This window comes from Calidris pugnax, unplaced genomic scaffold (assembly GCF_001431845.1).
Source record: "Calidris pugnax isolate Ruff unplaced genomic scaffold, ASM143184v1 scaffold69, whole genome shotgun sequence".
Taxonomy (NCBI): Eukaryota; Metazoa; Chordata; class Aves; order Charadriiformes; family Scolopacidae; genus Calidris; species Calidris pugnax.
Window position 1 is genome coordinate 1,370,047 of NW_015090859.1, and position 16,934 is coordinate 1,386,980.

At 39.3% G+C, this 16,934-nt stretch overlaps 1 protein-coding gene across 10 annotated transcripts in view; it reads right to left on the reverse strand.

Annotated features, from left to right (window-relative positions):
• The window catches only part of MCF2L (MCF.2 cell line derived transforming sequence like), a 173,898-nt gene that overhangs the window by 23,221 nt on the left and 133,743 nt on the right, over window positions 1-16,934 (reverse strand). For all 10 annotated transcript variants that reach the window (XM_014944167.1, XM_014944165.1, XM_014944166.1 and 7 more), the window contains 9 exons: window positions 7,383-7,502; window positions 6,782-6,898; window positions 6,122-6,271; window positions 5,342-5,466; window positions 3,505-3,619; window positions 2,402-2,521; window positions 1,348-1,539; window positions 931-1,122; window positions 69-228 (listed from right to left, as the gene is read on the reverse strand). In XM_014944167.1, the coding sequence (XP_014799653.1) occupies window positions 69-228; window positions 931-1,122; window positions 1,348-1,539; window positions 2,402-2,521; window positions 3,505-3,619; window positions 5,342-5,466; window positions 6,122-6,271; window positions 6,782-6,898; window positions 7,383-7,502 (1,291 nt within the window). The remainder of the gene's footprint in view (window positions 1-68; window positions 229-930; window positions 1,123-1,347; window positions 1,540-2,401; window positions 2,522-3,504; window positions 3,620-5,341; window positions 5,467-6,121; window positions 6,272-6,781; window positions 6,899-7,382; window positions 7,503-16,934) is intronic.

Here is a 16,934-nt window from a genome sequence, read left to right on the forward strand (position 1 = left end):
GTTGAAAGTTTCTTTAAATTTCTCAGCATAGTGCAAAAATTTAGTTAAAGGCTACTGTAGATACTTACCTGGTGAGGTACAAGGAGACTTTACAAAGGCTTCAGGTCTTGGTGCAACTGGCTGAACAGGACGTGTCTGCTTAGCTGCCAGTTTCTTAAGACTTACTTGTCTCTTTTGAAACATTTCTTCCATACTTTCTTGCTTCTGGAAAACCTTTTGCACATGCTCCTACCATTGCCACAGAAATTTAAAAAAAAAAAAAAAATCCCTGTCAGACACCTATCAACAAGCTACATTGCCATTTACAGCACACTGATTCAAAATTGTGATTGCTTTCATACCTCGTATAAAAATATTACCCTAATCTTCAGTCCTAACAAGGCATAATTTACAGTCATTTAGTACACTTAAATTGGAACATCACTTCATAAAACATTTTGTGTGCCTACTGTAGAAAAACCAATGTGGTTAAAGTTTCCATTTTAAAAAAAAAATAAAAGTTGGGAAAAGTTTTCTGACAGTGTCTAATGGTTTTGTTACATGAAGCAATCAACCAAGAGGAAAAGGGACATACTCTCAAATTCTGAAAAAAAGCAGTTACAAAGCAGAAGTAATACAAATACCATGGACATGTGTGGGTTTGCTACATAAAAAAAAACAACCCAAAACACTTCACATACATACTTGTGAGAATTTTTTTTAAAAGCAATCCTACTATCTGAGAAATTGAAGTAATTATTAATAGGCTCTGAAGCCCTTGATGCTTATCCAAAGATACAACAGGACTAGCCCCTCAGGTAGGAAAACGTATTGGCTTTCCAGTTCCTACGTATAACTCCCAGTACTGTTTAGCTTTATCAATGGCATGCAAGAGAGCAATTCTCAAATTAACAAATGGACACATAGAAACACAGAAACGTCTTGTGGTACCTTTAGGTCCTCATTGAGGATGTGGGCATACTCTCTGTAAATTTTATTCAACTCCTTGATTTTATTGCCCGCGCCAGTGTCCAGGAATTTCTCAATCTCCTGTAATGCTGATTCTGCACCATCCTGAGACTGACACTTATCTACTGGCTGTGAAGCCAGCAGATAAATTCCTTCATCACACCACTTCATAGACTAGAAACACAGAAAAGAACAGGCTCAGAATGCACCAGCATCTGATGGTCAGCGTCAAACACTAAAAGGTCTAGAACATTTCATACCTCTACTTGTAATGTATTCAGCTATTTAAGTAGAAAACTTCTAGCACACCTAGATATTTTTACCTGCCGTTATGACAACTGGTCAACTGAGGTTTTAGCAAACAAGATGGGAAACAGAACTGTTTCATACAAAATTTACCTTTTCTAGTAAGTCATGCAGTTCTAGAGATTTGTTAAGAAGATTCCTCCTCCGTTCTGTCTCAGTAGCGAAGGCATCACAGAGATGATGAAGTTCACGGCATTTTGGAATAATGGAGTCCACAGCATAATGATTGCTTTGAATAAAAGCATCACCCTCTGAGGCTAACATTCTGGCTTTTGCAATAGTTTCCTAAGAAGGCAAGCATTGATTTAGGGTATATCTTTCTTGGATCAACATAAATGAATAACATTTAAAATTATATAATTTGTTTTTATGCAGTTAAATACACATGTTGATATAGAACACATATTTAGTTAACAGATGCCTTGCTTAATAAATCAAAGTCATTTCCTGTCTTTCTGGATGCCCAAGAATTTTTATGCTTCCTCCTTTATTGTATCAGAGTACTTCAAAAACATTACTGAGATTAACCATACGGGCTCTGTGAGGGACCCACTATTAGTCCTTCTATGCCTTAGTTATTCAGCAGCGTGTTTGTGTGCCTGTGTATGCATTTTGGAGGACAGCAGCAATCTGAACCCAAATCTGAACCCACCTCAGTCTCAAGAGCAATGACCTAACTTACAGAACTATATATTTTATTGTGAAGCGCAGATCATAAGGTTTTCTTTCCACATTGTTCAGTGTATGTTTCTGTTGGTCATCTTTTAACATATTGTACACTCAATACACAGCCTTCTCATTTCTGAGATTTAACAACATAAGCGGCTTTAATAAGAATGGAAGCGGACCCTTGATCACTAAGTGCAGAACTTGGCTATGTAGACATTTCATGCAATTCTTCCATGAACTGATCACACTGACTCTGTGAGTGGCCACTCTGCCCTTTATTGAGGGATGTTGGAGAGTTGGCCCACTCCAATGCTTAAAGACTTTATTTCAGATTCCTTCTGCACATTACTTGAGACGTTAATTCTGCCCTGTTGTCAGCTTAACCTCTGCTCATAAGATATACTCAATAAGTAAATACTGTTCCCCTCCACATATGCGTTGTCATACTAGAAATTAAGGGGACTTGCAGAATTCTTACACGTGATTTTTCTTCAAAGTTGGCAAGATCTTTCAAAATGTGCTCCACGTGTGAACAGCTGTTTCCCACATCTGTGAAAGCAGTCAGTCTCTCAGACACACTATCCAAAGCTGCTTTGACCTGAAATGAGACACAACTATGTATCAATTAAGTTGATTCCACATCTCTGGAGACCCATCAGTTAAACAGCTGATAGCCACTGTTTCCAGTCAGGTGACTCACATCATGGGGTTACTGGGGCACAGAGACAAATCACTTTTTTTGTCAGCCTACCTTTACCCCCAATTCAAAATGAAAACAAGTACAAAGAAAAAGGCAGTGAAGTAACCCTGTTTCCTGGTACTGAAAAAAAAAAACAACCTACCGCAGTGTAACTAATGCTCAGGAAACATTTATGGTCTTGCTTTTACCAGATGACAGTAATACAAAGCAACTTCAACATAAAAAGCAAAATATAAAAGAGGCATCCTCACCCTAACAACTGGTTGAGACACAGACATACAGAGAAGGAGACACATGTACTTGTAAGAAGGTTTCTGAGCATTGCTCCCATGGAGACATGGGGGCCGTGCTCTGAGATCAGCTACACCACTGTAAAGCGGCTGTAGGTGCCATCAAGCATATGAGTTAAACTAACATGAGATCAGAAACTGGCTGTGAAAATTTTAGTTCAGCCTCCACCCAGTTTCTAACAGTGTGGTTGCAACTTCCCACCCACAGTGTTGGAGACTGTTTTATAAAATTTCAGCCAGAAAGTTTAGGTAAGTCTTGGTTCCATAAAAGGGCCTGTTGGCAAGATGAAAGGTCTGCAGCCAGCATATTATGCTTCTGTGGTGGAGAACAGATTTCAAAGAGGTTTTTGAAAGCTTATACACTGCTGGGCCTGTGGAAAAATCATAAGACTGCAGAAGAGAAGCTATTATGTCTCTATAGGCGAGTATTCAAGGTAGTAAAGATAGCAGGATGTCAAGTAAGAACACATACAAGAAAAAGGTTGGAGAAAGCTTTCAAGAACACACAAGACCTGCAAAAAGAGGGAGAAATATTTTCTTCTGAATCATTTCTGTCTTACCAAATATTGACTGCCACCAAGAAGTTCTCACCTCTCTAAAATTCTGTTCAAAATTCCGAAGGTGCAGACACTGCTCAAGTTTTTGCTGATGCTTAATCCAAAATTCATCAAAGGCAGTCTCCGTTTCATGCAATTGAGTCAGAAGCCTTTAAAAAAAACCAAAAACCAAAAAACCAGCAAAGAAATACTGTAAGAATGATGGGTGCAACCTTCAAGGGACAATACAATCTTCCACAGTAAACAAAAAGCCTCCCCAAAGCAATATTTTCCAGAAAAAATAAACTGGATACAGGAAACTTTTTTTGAGCATTGCACAGAGTTGTTTCCTAGAATAACATTGATGTAAAACTCAAACCCAACACAAACATTAAGTTCTGAAAATTTGGCAAGTGTGGATTTGAAGCTAGCTGCTGCAAATACTATTTCTTAGCTCTGGCCTGTGGACATGGGGCTAGCAAACATAAATAAAACATGCAAATGTGCGTGGGCTAGGACCCAGAGGAACCCAAGCTTCAGGCTATAAGGAAAAATAAAGGTAAAAATTCATACTGCTGTGACCAGCCAGCTGCCCTCACAGTTAATTCCTTGGAGCAAGGCTTATCATAAACCTGAAGGCCATTGCTCCTCCTCTTCTGAGGAAAGTTACTACTTAAATATCACAGGCAAGTACACACTACTACTGCGACAAAAAGAATGTTCTTCAGTTATAACTTTGGCCAATGCCTTAAGACTTTTACTTTTCAACTTATCTTCCAATATTACATTTGACAGTACAGTATCTTATGGACTTTGATCCTTACAGTGTGCTCCGCTGTACTTCAGCTACATCCAAGGAAGGCCATACACCTGAATTTTAATGAATTTTTGTCTTTAATAGCATGGATACAAACCCTGGAGTTACAAATTAAAACTGATTAGAAAAAAGGCAGGGACACAAACACACACACAAAGTCTATTCCAGCTTCCGTCACATATTGTATTGAGCGGGAACATTTTGGATAAAATAGCAATCTCCACCCCTATTGTCCTTTGGAGAGCTGATAGCAACAGCGACCAGAAAAAGTGACTTCTGCCAAGGCTTGTGGATTGGAATGGACAGTTATTTGGAAAGAAAAGTCAGCCTGAGTGTAACAGAAACATGGAATGACAGACAAAAAAAGAATGCAGAATACTGCCTGGGGAAAATGAGCTATGCTTTCATAGCTTTGTGCAAATTTACATCTGTGCTATGGTGATATAATATCTTCACAAATGGCAGTAATTTAAGGCCGGGGGTGGGGTGGGGAACAAAGGAAACTTCTATTACTTATATACTCAAAGGAAGCTTATAGGAAGTTTGTGCATAGATACTTCAAGAGTTGTGTACTCCCCAGTAGAAGCTCCTTCAGGCAGGTATAAACAAAAAGAAACCTCTCACTTCAAGTCAAAATGACTTAATAAAAGTAGACAAATCTGCTGAAATAAAGGGATATATCAATGCTGTCTTTCTCTCCTGCTTTCCCTACAGCAGTGAAATTTCCTTGGATTGCAAAGCATCCATATTCTTTAAAATAAGGAGAACCTTCTCAATTATATAGTCTCAATCTGACAAAAAAGGGAGAAAAAGAACACCATTACTTTTTTGGTACTGGAACTCAAACCACATTCCCTATTTCCTCACATCCAGGTGACCCAGTAATGAACATCAGGGGATTCCTTCGCTCAGGACAGATCTGAGAACAGAGGAGCTGTTTCTGAAAGTACCTTTTTTATATTCACATTATAACATTTGCTTATTTTCTAAGCATGCATATGGAACTAAGTAGAAGAACCGGGGAGAGGTCAAAAAACCCAGAAAAGCAGCATGTTCAGTATTTAGCTCCTCTCACCTTTCTACCGTTGTTTGATTGTCTAGCTGATCTTGATTCAGTTTGTATTCAGGATTCTCAGTAACTGGTTTTGTAATGCTTCCAAGGATATCATCTCCCTGTTCTACTGCTAACCTGATGTCCTCCTACAAAACAAAACAGAAACCCCCACACTGTAGTTGTCTGTTGTTGGTTTGTTTTAAGCAGACTTCATAAGGCAGCAAACTGGAATGAGGATTTTGTTTTAATAGCAATTGAACAAGCACAGTTCGATTAAAAGTGGTGTTTGACAACAAATACAGACAGTAAATGCTAAATGTCAGCTTCTTCTGCATTTACCATCTTAAGATCCCAGTGTAACTGAGTTGAACTTTCATGGCAGATGGAGTTTCTAAAAACTCCTCAGGCTACAAATATCTCAAAAGTTTTAGATGTATAGTTTTGAAACTCTCAAATCGTTTTCATTTAAGCCAATTTGAAGAACATTTGCCCATTGTTTAAAAGGTCATATATTTTCATATGCATGCAAATGCAGTCAAATTTCTTGCTGCAAACAAAACTACAAATTAAATACGCTACTGCTTACACAGAAATTTCTGCTTCCACATACAAATCAAGATGCATTTGTACATGAGTAAACTTAGCCTCAAGAAACATCATTTTTGAATGCAAAAAGGATTTTTAACATCAAACCAAAGCAAAACGAGTTCAATAAGATTTAAATGTTTTCTATTAACATTACTACCTATAAGTTAAAACACAATTTAACTAGACGACAGCATCTTTACAAAAGTTACATACCTTCATTTTGTCCCTCTTCTCTGTGTGTGTTGCAAGAAGGGAACTAGTTGATTGCACATCATTTGGTAGTTCTGTTTCAGCCAGCTCAGTCCCAAAGGACTGAAGAATCTGAGCTGTTTGCTTAACCTTTTGGGCAAAACCTTCTATAGCCTTTTGGAATAAAAACCATTAATGATGTTTCATGCTCATCACATGCATACGTACAAACAGACACATACACACAAAATATAACTCACAAAACAAACCCGAGCAGATGAATTACGAGACTGAAAAAATGGTCAAAGTATAATTTTGCAAGCAACAGATACCGTCACCATTAATTCCTCAATTGTATGTTTTCCTAGGCTCGTATCAGGTATATCTTCCTCATATTTTTATAATCTGGAGTTATTCTACAACTTGAGCTTTTTCTTTCTCGTAGCAAAAACAATAAACCTCAACATAATAATACACTGTAGCTCCTTTGCTCCAACTGTTCAGAAAACCACTCCCAAATTATTAGTCATATTTTTTTTCTCTAAGATGACTAAGTACCATTGGGAACATCTTCTCACTCCAAGCAAGTGAACTTGCATCACTTGGAGTCTGTTTTATAAATGACAGGGTATAAACCAGAAGGGTTTGTTAAGCTGAAAAGTTAAAAGAAAAACTTAGACTTACAGTGCGACGGGACAGCCATCTGTTATGGCAGTAGTCCAGGGTGCCACCAAGATCTTCTGTTAATTGTGTTTTATCAATATAACCCTGTAGTTCTGATACTGAGCCCAGCATTATGATCTGCAGCAGAAAAAAAAAAAAAAGTAAATGCAAACAGTAGCAAGAATTCCCTTATTAAGGATTCTAAGCCCCATCCTTCAGCCTCTGACAGAGAAATTTCAGTTAAATACATAAGCAAGTGATGGAACTATTTCCTTTGGGTATAGAATAAACAAACTTAACAGTTGTTTCAGTTGAAGGTGATGTAAATTTAAATAACAGTAATTGAACATGCATTATTAAAATAATTAACTGCATTAATTAACTGCATTATTACAGCTGCACCTATGAATTACAACATAAATGACTGCATCAGGGTTTTTTATCTTATTAAACCATACATGGCTATTTTCTAAAAGGAACCTTTAATTCAAGATTCCAAAACTGCTTTTAAGCATGGGGGTTTTGTTAGGATTTTTTTTGATTTTTCTTTTTGGTCCTTGCTGGTTAGATTAAGCACTGTAACAGATCCCTGATAATAAAGTGAAAATAAAAGTTTACTTACAGGTACTTTCATTTTAATCTCATCTTTGTTGAACTTGAAAGCAATCTCTGAGAGAGCTCGATGAAAAAATCCTGTTGGGCGCAGAACGAGGACTAGTTGCAGGTTTCCTGGGAAAGATGCCTGCAAAACAAGTTTAGTCTGTGCTGTGTCTCAGCTCCAGAAAATATTTTTGAACAAGCAGAAGCTCCTGTTAAACCACAAACTAACCCTATCAAAGGCCTCCCATAATGGGGTGACCAATTATAAGCTTAGCAAGACTTGCACACAGCGCTTCATTCAAAGAGACATTTACTCATCTTTGGGAACAGGATCTGTTCTCCTGGAATCAAATTCTTCAGGACTGGCTTGTGCTGCTCTTCAGCTAAGATTACATCCTTGCCAAGGAAGCTAATGAACAAACAGCGGGGGCTCAGTACTTTTCAGCAGCTGCACTTTCATGGCTACCTTATCTTCCCCTGAATGGAAGGTGCCAAGAGAAACCTCCATCACTGTCTGAACACCTAACAGCACATTTCTGCTTTGTGCATATATTACTTTGCCACTTGCCTACACAAACTATCACCACTGAGAAGGAACTTCTCAAACAGTAGCTTAGAAATACGCTTTAATTTTGCGGAGAAAAAAAATAAAAATCTAACATAATAATTCTCAGCTGGGGTTTTTCCTCATCATCTTCCAACTAGTAGTCTGATGGATCTTTCCCAGTTCTAAAAGTGATAGTGGGAAAACAGAAGAGAGAAGGAGGAAAGCAAAGAAAGAGCATTAATTTACTAAAAATCAACCTCCACTGAGGCAGAGGTTTGCATTCTTGGCATTTAGCCAGTCGTGAAATCATGCAAGTCTTCTCCCCTATTCAGTGTTTCCACTGTAGGGAAGCAGTGAAGCTCACTAAAGAAATGATCATTATAATGATTAAGTATGCAATTTTCTTCATTATACTGTTGGAAATTATGTCACATTTCTAGCAAACTGAATTACTCCCCAAAAAAAAGCCAACCAAAAATAAACAGTGACTGAAGGAGCTGTTATGCTATGCTCTGTTTCCATGCCTAGTGAAACTGTTAGTATCTGGAAGGTTGGAGAGTGGTTTAATACTCATTTTAAGCTTTCCAAGTGCTCCAGGTATTTAGTGTCGGAAACAAAATACTTTCTTTTAAAAGAGAAAAGTAGTTAAAAACTTCTCTGAAAGACTTCATGGATTCATTGTGGTTCCTCAGATATTCAGTGTACAACAGAGATCTCCAACTGATCAAGGAACCTTAAAAGACTTGAGCTTCACAATCTGCCTCCACTTCAGTGATGTCCAAGTTTTCTAGAAAGCACAGTAGCTCAGTCCTAGAGAGTCTGCCCAAGGGCTGGGAACAGATCCCAGGTAATTCTGAGTGCCCATATGAGCTCCTCATCCTTGCACTGTAATCAATCTTTCTATGTGTATTAAAAATAGTAAATCCACAGTTATCAGAGCAACAGATTTTTTACAGAAAATTCAGAAGAAAAACCAAAAAAAAAGAAAGATTAAGTATTTTCTTAAGTATTTCTTAAGTATTCAACCACAAATTTATTGAAGAAAATTATTTAGCTCATACTAAGAAATACTGTAAGAATAGAAAAAAGATTGTTTTTATTAAATTCTCCTGAATAATGTTTTAGAACGATAGCTATGTAATCTATTTATTTAGACATGCGTCAATCCATTTTGAGCTTGTAGCAGCAGGGTGCAGACTCTGACAGAGCTGTTGAAGGTAAAAAGCAACTTCCAAAACATGACGTTTATTCAATGGCAATGCCAATGGTTCAGAAGAAAAAGCTTCTAGAAGAAATATCTTTCAGATAACACACTTTGAAAAAATAATGGGTTTTCATGTGAGACACCTGCCCCAGTACATGACATTGAGATATACTGTCTTCAACAGGGCAGGCATGTTAGCCATTTAGCTTTACCCAGAACACTGGGAAATGCCTGGCCGGTTTGCTTCAAGTTGAGCAGATACATTAGAAACACAGAAAGGCATGAAATGATGAAGCATGAAAGACACTGAATGGTAGAAATAGATTTTCAGTTACGTGTATGAGTAAAATTTCTTCATTCTAACTCTAAATTCTCACTTTTACACTTTGTGACTGTAGTCTGGATTTTCACTCCAGAGTTTTAGAGAAAATATCCTGAGAGGAACCTGGGATCCTGGTGGACAACAAGGCAAACATGAGTCAGCAGTGTCCTGCTGCAACAGCACATCGGATCCCAGGCTGCACCTGCAAGGGCATGACTAGCAGAGACAGAAACATGACCATCCCACTCTACTCAGCACTTGTCCAGCTGCACCTGGAGTACTGTGTCCTGTTCTGGTCCCCACAATTTAAGAAAGATGTGGACAGACTGGAGAGGGTCCAAAGGAGGGCCACAAAGATGACTAGTAGGCTGGAGAACCTGCCCTATGAGGAAAGATTGAAAGAGTTACATCTCTTCTCCAAGGAGAAGGCTCAGGGGGCTCCTCATCACAATATTCCAGTTACCACTTACAAGGGTGCCTACAAAAAGGACAGAGGTTCTCTCTTCACAAGAAGCCATGTGGAGAAGACAAGGGGCAACAGGTACAGGTTGCATTAGGAGAGGTTTCATCTCTATATAAGAAATTATTTTACAATGAGAACAGTCATTCATTGGAAAACCTTGCCAGGGTCAGGTTAGAGTGCTCATAGATGAAGGTTTTCAAGACATGATCAGGCACGGTGCCAGATGCTCTTTTCAAGGCTCCCTTTCTCCATGAAAGGTTGGGCCAGATGATCTTTTGAAGTGCCTCCCAACACTCCCAGGGAGGTAACTGTCCCACTCTGCACTGCACTGGTGCGGTGCCACCTCAAGCACTGTGTGAAGTTTTGGGTGCCTCAGTATAAAGAGGACATCAAACTATTGCAGCGTATCTGGAGGAGGGCAACCAAGATGGTGAAAGGCCTCAGGAGCAGGACTTATGAAGAGCGGCCAAGGTCACTTGTTTAGTTCAGCCCGGAGAAGGCTGAGGGGTGACCCCATCGTAGTCTACAACTTCCTCAAAGTGGACAGCAGATGGGGAAATTCTCTTTCTGATGACCAGAGACAGGACACAAGGAAATGGAATGAAGCTGCATCAGGGAAAGTTCAGATCATTAGCTCTTCACAGAGAGGGTGGCTGGTCACTGGAACAGAGTCCCCAGAGCAGTGGTCATGGATCAAGCCTGTCAGAGTTCAAGAAGTGTCTGGGATGACATTCTTAACCGTATGGTTTAGTTTTAGGTAGACCTGCAAGGAGCAGGGAGTCGGACTCGATGGTCCTTATGGGTCCCTTCCACCTCAAGACATTCTATAATTCTGTGAACCCACTCTGTTATGCTATGATATTTAGACTATTACTGAAGCAAACAGTAGTAGCCAAATTCAATGCAATAATAATTTTTCTAAGCTGTGTATTAGGTCTTATGAGATACAGAGTTTAATCGCAGGACCAAATTAAGTAGGATCTCTCATTAATATTCAATTCAAAGAAAAGAGATAGAGTATATACATTACAAGGTTTCTCCACCTCAGTGTGTCTAACCAAAACCATGCTGTTAAAATCACTAGTCTTGTACCATCTAGATTAATTCCTATTCAAGACTTGGCATAAGTTCTCAACCTCTCAGCAAAAACTCAAATAATAGATTACTGTCTACAACACTGTTCTTGTCTCCAATGCTTCTTGGGTTTTTCTGTTGGTCGTCTCCCTCAAAACCACAAAAAAAAACCCCAAACCAATCTCAAAAAGTGATGTCACCTTTGTTTGTCATGGCTAGGAGTGAAATCTGCAAATTGACCTTTGTGAAACAACAACAATAAAAAGGGAGGATTGCTACAGTAAGCAATGCTGGACCAGTGCCAGCTTTTCTAGTTTCTTTGAGCTTATATCTTCACTACCCAAATATTACTATTTTCCTAACTTTTTTTTCTTTCTAAAGCCCTGGTGACTCGCAGAGACCACAATATGATGCAAGAGACACTGCTTAGATGCATTTGAACTTAGTCAACCAGTCAACTTTATCCTGAACAAGAGAGAACAACAAAATCTCTGTCCCAGTCCAGCAGCATATTTGTTTGAAGCCATTGTATGCTAAGCAGGCAGAGCAAACAGTGACTTCTCAACAATGCTGTGCTAAGTGTTAAGCACAAAAATTAATATTCTTGTATGCTTAGTAGTGTCATAAAATAAAGTGCCTTCAAGGACTGTTCTAGTGAAGTCAGTCACTGGACATCATTGTGACTCGAAGAAGCATTTGTGTGCCTGAAAACTGTTTTTTCCAAAAGTGTCTTCTTTTTGTTAGATTAATTAATATTGACTGCTCTCCCAACATCTTGTCTCAAATATTGCACTTCAGCTCATTTAATGCCTATGCAAAATTGACCAACAGGGAAAAAACCACTGTCATACTTTTGGTATCCTCTATGAAAACTAAGGTAACCTTTATTCTATTCTAGCTCAACCCATGTGTTCCTCCATCTCACTTTCATCAGCATTGGCACTTATTTGACACTTCATGACACTCCTGGAATTAGTTTTCTATCTGGTTATCTCCTTCACTTCCCCATCCAGTCAAGCCAATGCTGATTCCAAAGATACAAAAAAAAGATGTAGATGCGCACATGGCTATCAGCTTTAAAATAAATCTCACCAAACCAGGAATTTATATGCAGCACAGCCCTTAAATCAAAGCTTTCCAATACACTGAAATCTTTGCTGCCCTACGATTACCCCAAACCTGGAACAGGGAAGAACTTTTTCAGGCTGGGCAAAACAGGAGCTACCTGAAATCTTCCAGGAAATCAGTTAATAAATACTCAGGAGCAGGTTGAGCCACCTGCTTTCAGGCCTCCACTTCTCAGGGATGGGGAGCTTTCCACTGCATGCTCCAGGCTTCTGGAAAGGGGAAATCTTAGAGAGACTGAACCCAGGTGGGTTTTGGGCCAAAAGTAAAATTGTCAGTTGCATATAATCTTAATTATCACTTTCCTTCACAGAATATCAATGACAGAGAGGCATCAGTGCTGACTCTGAAGTTAAGTGGCTGCTAATGGTGCGGGGGGAGAGGGGGTGGTGTGGTAAGGAGAGGCAGGCCATCTCATGAATGAAGATGACATGATGCTGAATGGCTGGTAAGGAACTGCAAAGCTGAGCAGGAAACAACCCCTCGGTAAGGGTTGGTGGCAGCTTATTTTCAGGGAAGGAAGGACCACATTTCCCCCAAAGAGAGGTACTGAGACTCCTATCTTTGGTTTTCACTGTGTATTGTGGTCTTGCTATGTCAGTGCCGGTGGGGAGCTATTTAAGTCACTCAACAATTTTACCTGCCCTAGTTGGGCAGAGCAGCAATCCCACACACTCCCACCTGACAGCAGCCATAAAGAGCAGATACTTGCTACAGGCTATTGGGCAAATGGCATTTTCAGAGGAGGACTAAGTCTCATTAAATTGCATACTTCACAATAGTCACAGTATTCACTGAGACAGGATGCAGTGATGCCAGGCTGCTGCTCCCTGAAGAGGCAGCGTAGGAGCAGAGCGATGGCTGGGGTCTACAACCAGAAGCCCATCACTACAGCTTTCAGCAGTGAATACCCAAAAGGTGAGCTTTTGGAAAGAAAACCAATACTTTTGAGTTTTCTTATCTCAGATTTCCTTCTAGGGCTTTTTCAATATACAAAGGAATTATGCAGGTAGATATGCATACCTTTTAGACAGAGATACTCTTAAAATAAAGTCGCAGTCCGCTGTTCAATCTCACAGAGCAATTCACTGGGCTGCTCTGGTCTCAGAAGTCTTTTTATACTCCCACACAGCAGAGGAAGGCTGTGCTGATAAACAGTGAACCTACACTCCTTTTTCTTCTGCTTCCCAAGTAAACAGCCAGCTTTCACAGATATCTGAACCATGCGAGCCATCAAAGAGCTAACACTTGACCCAGTTTTAGTAGTTCTATCTTAAAATATTTGGCGCAACACTATTATTCATTTTGTGAAGAGCTCCAATATACCCACATTACCAAACTCTGTGGTGGTGTTTTCCCTTCTGCACTTACCAGTATGCTGTGTGGCACAACACTATTATTCATTTTGTGAAGAGCTCCAATATACCCACATTACTAAACTCTGTGGTGGTGTTTTCCCTTCTGCACTTACCAGTATGCTGTAAGCCACAGGGCACTTCTTTCCAAAATACCTCTGTATATAAAGGAGCTAATAACTACTTTTTTTTTTTTTTTGAAAGACTGTTTATTCCTGGCCAGAATTAAGTCTCTTACACAGCCTTCTTGACAAGAAAGAATCTTGAATTAAATAAATTCATGAAAGGACCAGTTTGACATCTAGTTTTAAAAACATTGAGTTGTTTTGCATTAGATCTGGGTTTAGTGCTTGAGATGTTATGATCCTGTTTTCAGAGTTCCAGTGACTCACTTCTCTCTTTTTACGTATTAAAAAACCACGTAATAAAAAAGAAAAATGGCTGACTATACAAGACAACTGTGAAAGTGCCTGCACCTGTAATAGTCTCAAAATATCCAAAGCAATAAGACAAAACCTCACAGCATCTCAAAAGAACCTTTTTAGTTTATCGTTCACTGGAATCATTCATAACAATATCCACAAAATTAATACAAATATTATTCTAGCTTGATCAAACTGTCAAGTTCTTGGTCTTGTTTTGAATCCAAACAAAACTTAGAAACATGACTAGGGGCTGAAGAAGAGCAGTTTTTTCCAACTGAACCCATACAAATTGTGAAGTTTTCATTACAGTTTTCAGGACATGACGCAAGGAGCTAGCTAGAAATGAGGCTAGCAGGAAATACCTATCCATAACATAAAATAGTGCCTTTCATGGAGCATCAGTTACTAAACGCATCTTTTCTCCATCAACAACTCACCAAGAAATTCAATGTCTCTCTACAAACAAGGTCAGAGAACTCAAGGTCGGATTACTGTAGTTCACTGTTTCTCACCTTGGATGTAAAACCAACGATAAGACTCCAGATGGCACAAAACTGGGACTGCCTGGCTCCTGCAAGGTTTAGGCTGGTATTAACACTCCAGTCTCACCAGTGGCTTTTGGTCTTCTCCTGCTAGCTAAAGATCTTGGCCCTAGTCTTCAAAGCAATAAATGGGCTAAGCCTCTATTACAGTGAAGACTGCTTTTTGATTTATGAAGAACTAAGGAAAACAGTGCACTGGACAATGCTGTCCAAAAGAGATGGCATGAAAACCTGCATGCAACACATCCTCAAAGGCGGCAAATCAGGAAGCAAACTTCACTAGGAAGTTCACAACTCTTGTCACATTGAGAAAGTGCTGAAAAGTTGTGACTGGGTAAAACTTTCTCCCTACAACCTGAGTGAACTCCATACAAACTGCTTCCTCAAGAGCAGTTACCCACAGGTATGTTGTTTCCTAAGCAGCAAGTTTAAGGAAGTTTATTTTCTCTGGACTTTCAATATGAGGCTGATGGATGCCTATGGTGGAACTTTACATAACGTTGGAGTGCAGTTTTCTGTCTGCCTAAGAGACTGAGTTCACAGTTGAAAGCTTCCCTCAAGATGGAAGACGACAATGATGACAGGACAACAGAGACAATGTAATGACATAGGCCTAATATAACTTTTTAAGAAAACACACTGGAACTAGAATGGAACAGTGTGAAACCACAGAACACACTGATTAGTAATCTAATATCATGTTTAACTGAAAATAGGACATTATAACAAATTTATAAGAATCTCAGCAGCTGGCAGGGCAAAAAACGTAAGAATATTTGTATCTTCAAACAACAATGTAATACGTGAACAATTTACAACAGCTAACTTCACTATTTTTCTTGCAATACCTTTCAGTTTTCTACAGCCTTTCTAGAAAAATGACAGTTTAGCACCAAGACTTCACAATAAACAACATCAAGCTTGGCTTTTGGCATCTCTACCAGAACTCCACCTCTCAGCCTGGCTATTCCAGTAGGCCAGATTCTTAAGAGACTCAACAGTTGAGATGAATGCTGTCCAACTTACAGGCATCTAAAAGCTAAGCTCTCCATGTAGTCAATGGTATCTCTAGGTTATCCATCCCACCTATCACAGACAGGATGAGTCACCCTCCAAACACATGCTGTTCTTGGATGCATTGGGCTAACAACTTTAGCTAAATCAGGGGAAAAAAAATTTAAAATCATATTGTTTGCAGTGTCCCTTAAGCCACAATGTCTGCAGTCTTGCACTGGCTAAGGACAACCTCCTGGGCTGCTTGTCCATAGCAACTTTGTCAAGTTGAGTGTAACAGCAGCAAAGCCTGGATGCCCGGGCACATTCTTGCCGCAATCTCTCCACTCGTCCCAGGAAAAGAGGGGCCATTTTTCAGCCCAGTGCATCTGGCTTTGGTTTCAGTTCTGCTGTCACTGCACCTGCTTGAGCAGCAGTCATCCTGGGTGAACGGTGCAGCTGCTGCCCTTCCACTATGTCTGCAAAAATAGGTTTACCTCACCTTCACAGCCTTGACTCTCTACAGCAACTCTAAAGTATCAGCAGGAAATAAAGATTCAGCTTGTCTTTGCTTATTTTCTGTCCCAGGAAAGAAAATGATGCCTAACAATAAAGAAGGAAAAATGAAGCCTAGAAATTTTTTATACTATAGAAAGATATTCCACATTAATTTCAGTCTGAAACAAAAAATTACTTCTCTGTTAGTTTTGTTTCAAAACATACTTCTAATACCTACTAGCAAAACCCAAACATTTGTGTGTAAAGAGTCTTGGAAATAACATAAAATTATTTTAAAAATACACATTAGTATGAGTTTCTTGATAGCATCTGCTCAGTGCTTACAAATATATTTCCTACAGTTGTTGGGATATTAGTGACAGGCAGATGCTCCAGCCAGAATATTCCTGTTGGGCAGTGCTCCAGCCACAGCACCCTGTGCTGGCACCTCTGGTTTCACAAATTGAGAGGGTCAAACCACCTTGGAGCAATCAGAGAAAAATCAGGAAGGATGGCTGGGAAGATGCTGCAGCACCTAGTATATGTGAGCCAACAGCCAAAACTCTTGTTTTCAAATAAGACGAGACTCATACCTTCACACACGGCAATAAGGTTAGGCAATCATAACTGCTAGAAATACCAGGCTTTCAGACATAAGGTTCAATCTAGACAGTCCAAATGACACTCAGATGCTTGATTATTATCAAAAGACAACTTGGGCAGCTAGAAAAACCAGAGAAGTGGAAGTTGAGCCTCTAGTTACCCTTGAGCCATTTAAAAATCTTTGTCCATCAGCAGGAACCAAAGAAGTCCTCCTGACTCTGGCGCAAGATACATATTGTGTATTTCTGGCTTTGTTTTTTTCAAGGAACATACAGCAGAGTGTATTTAGAGTTCATTTATGGCAAATGCTATAGTAAAAACCATGGTGGAGAACAGCAAACAACAATTTTTCACTACATCTTTTTTTGGAATAGGAAAATAAAATTTTCAAGTGTTCAGGGATGATGCAATTATTGCTGAAGC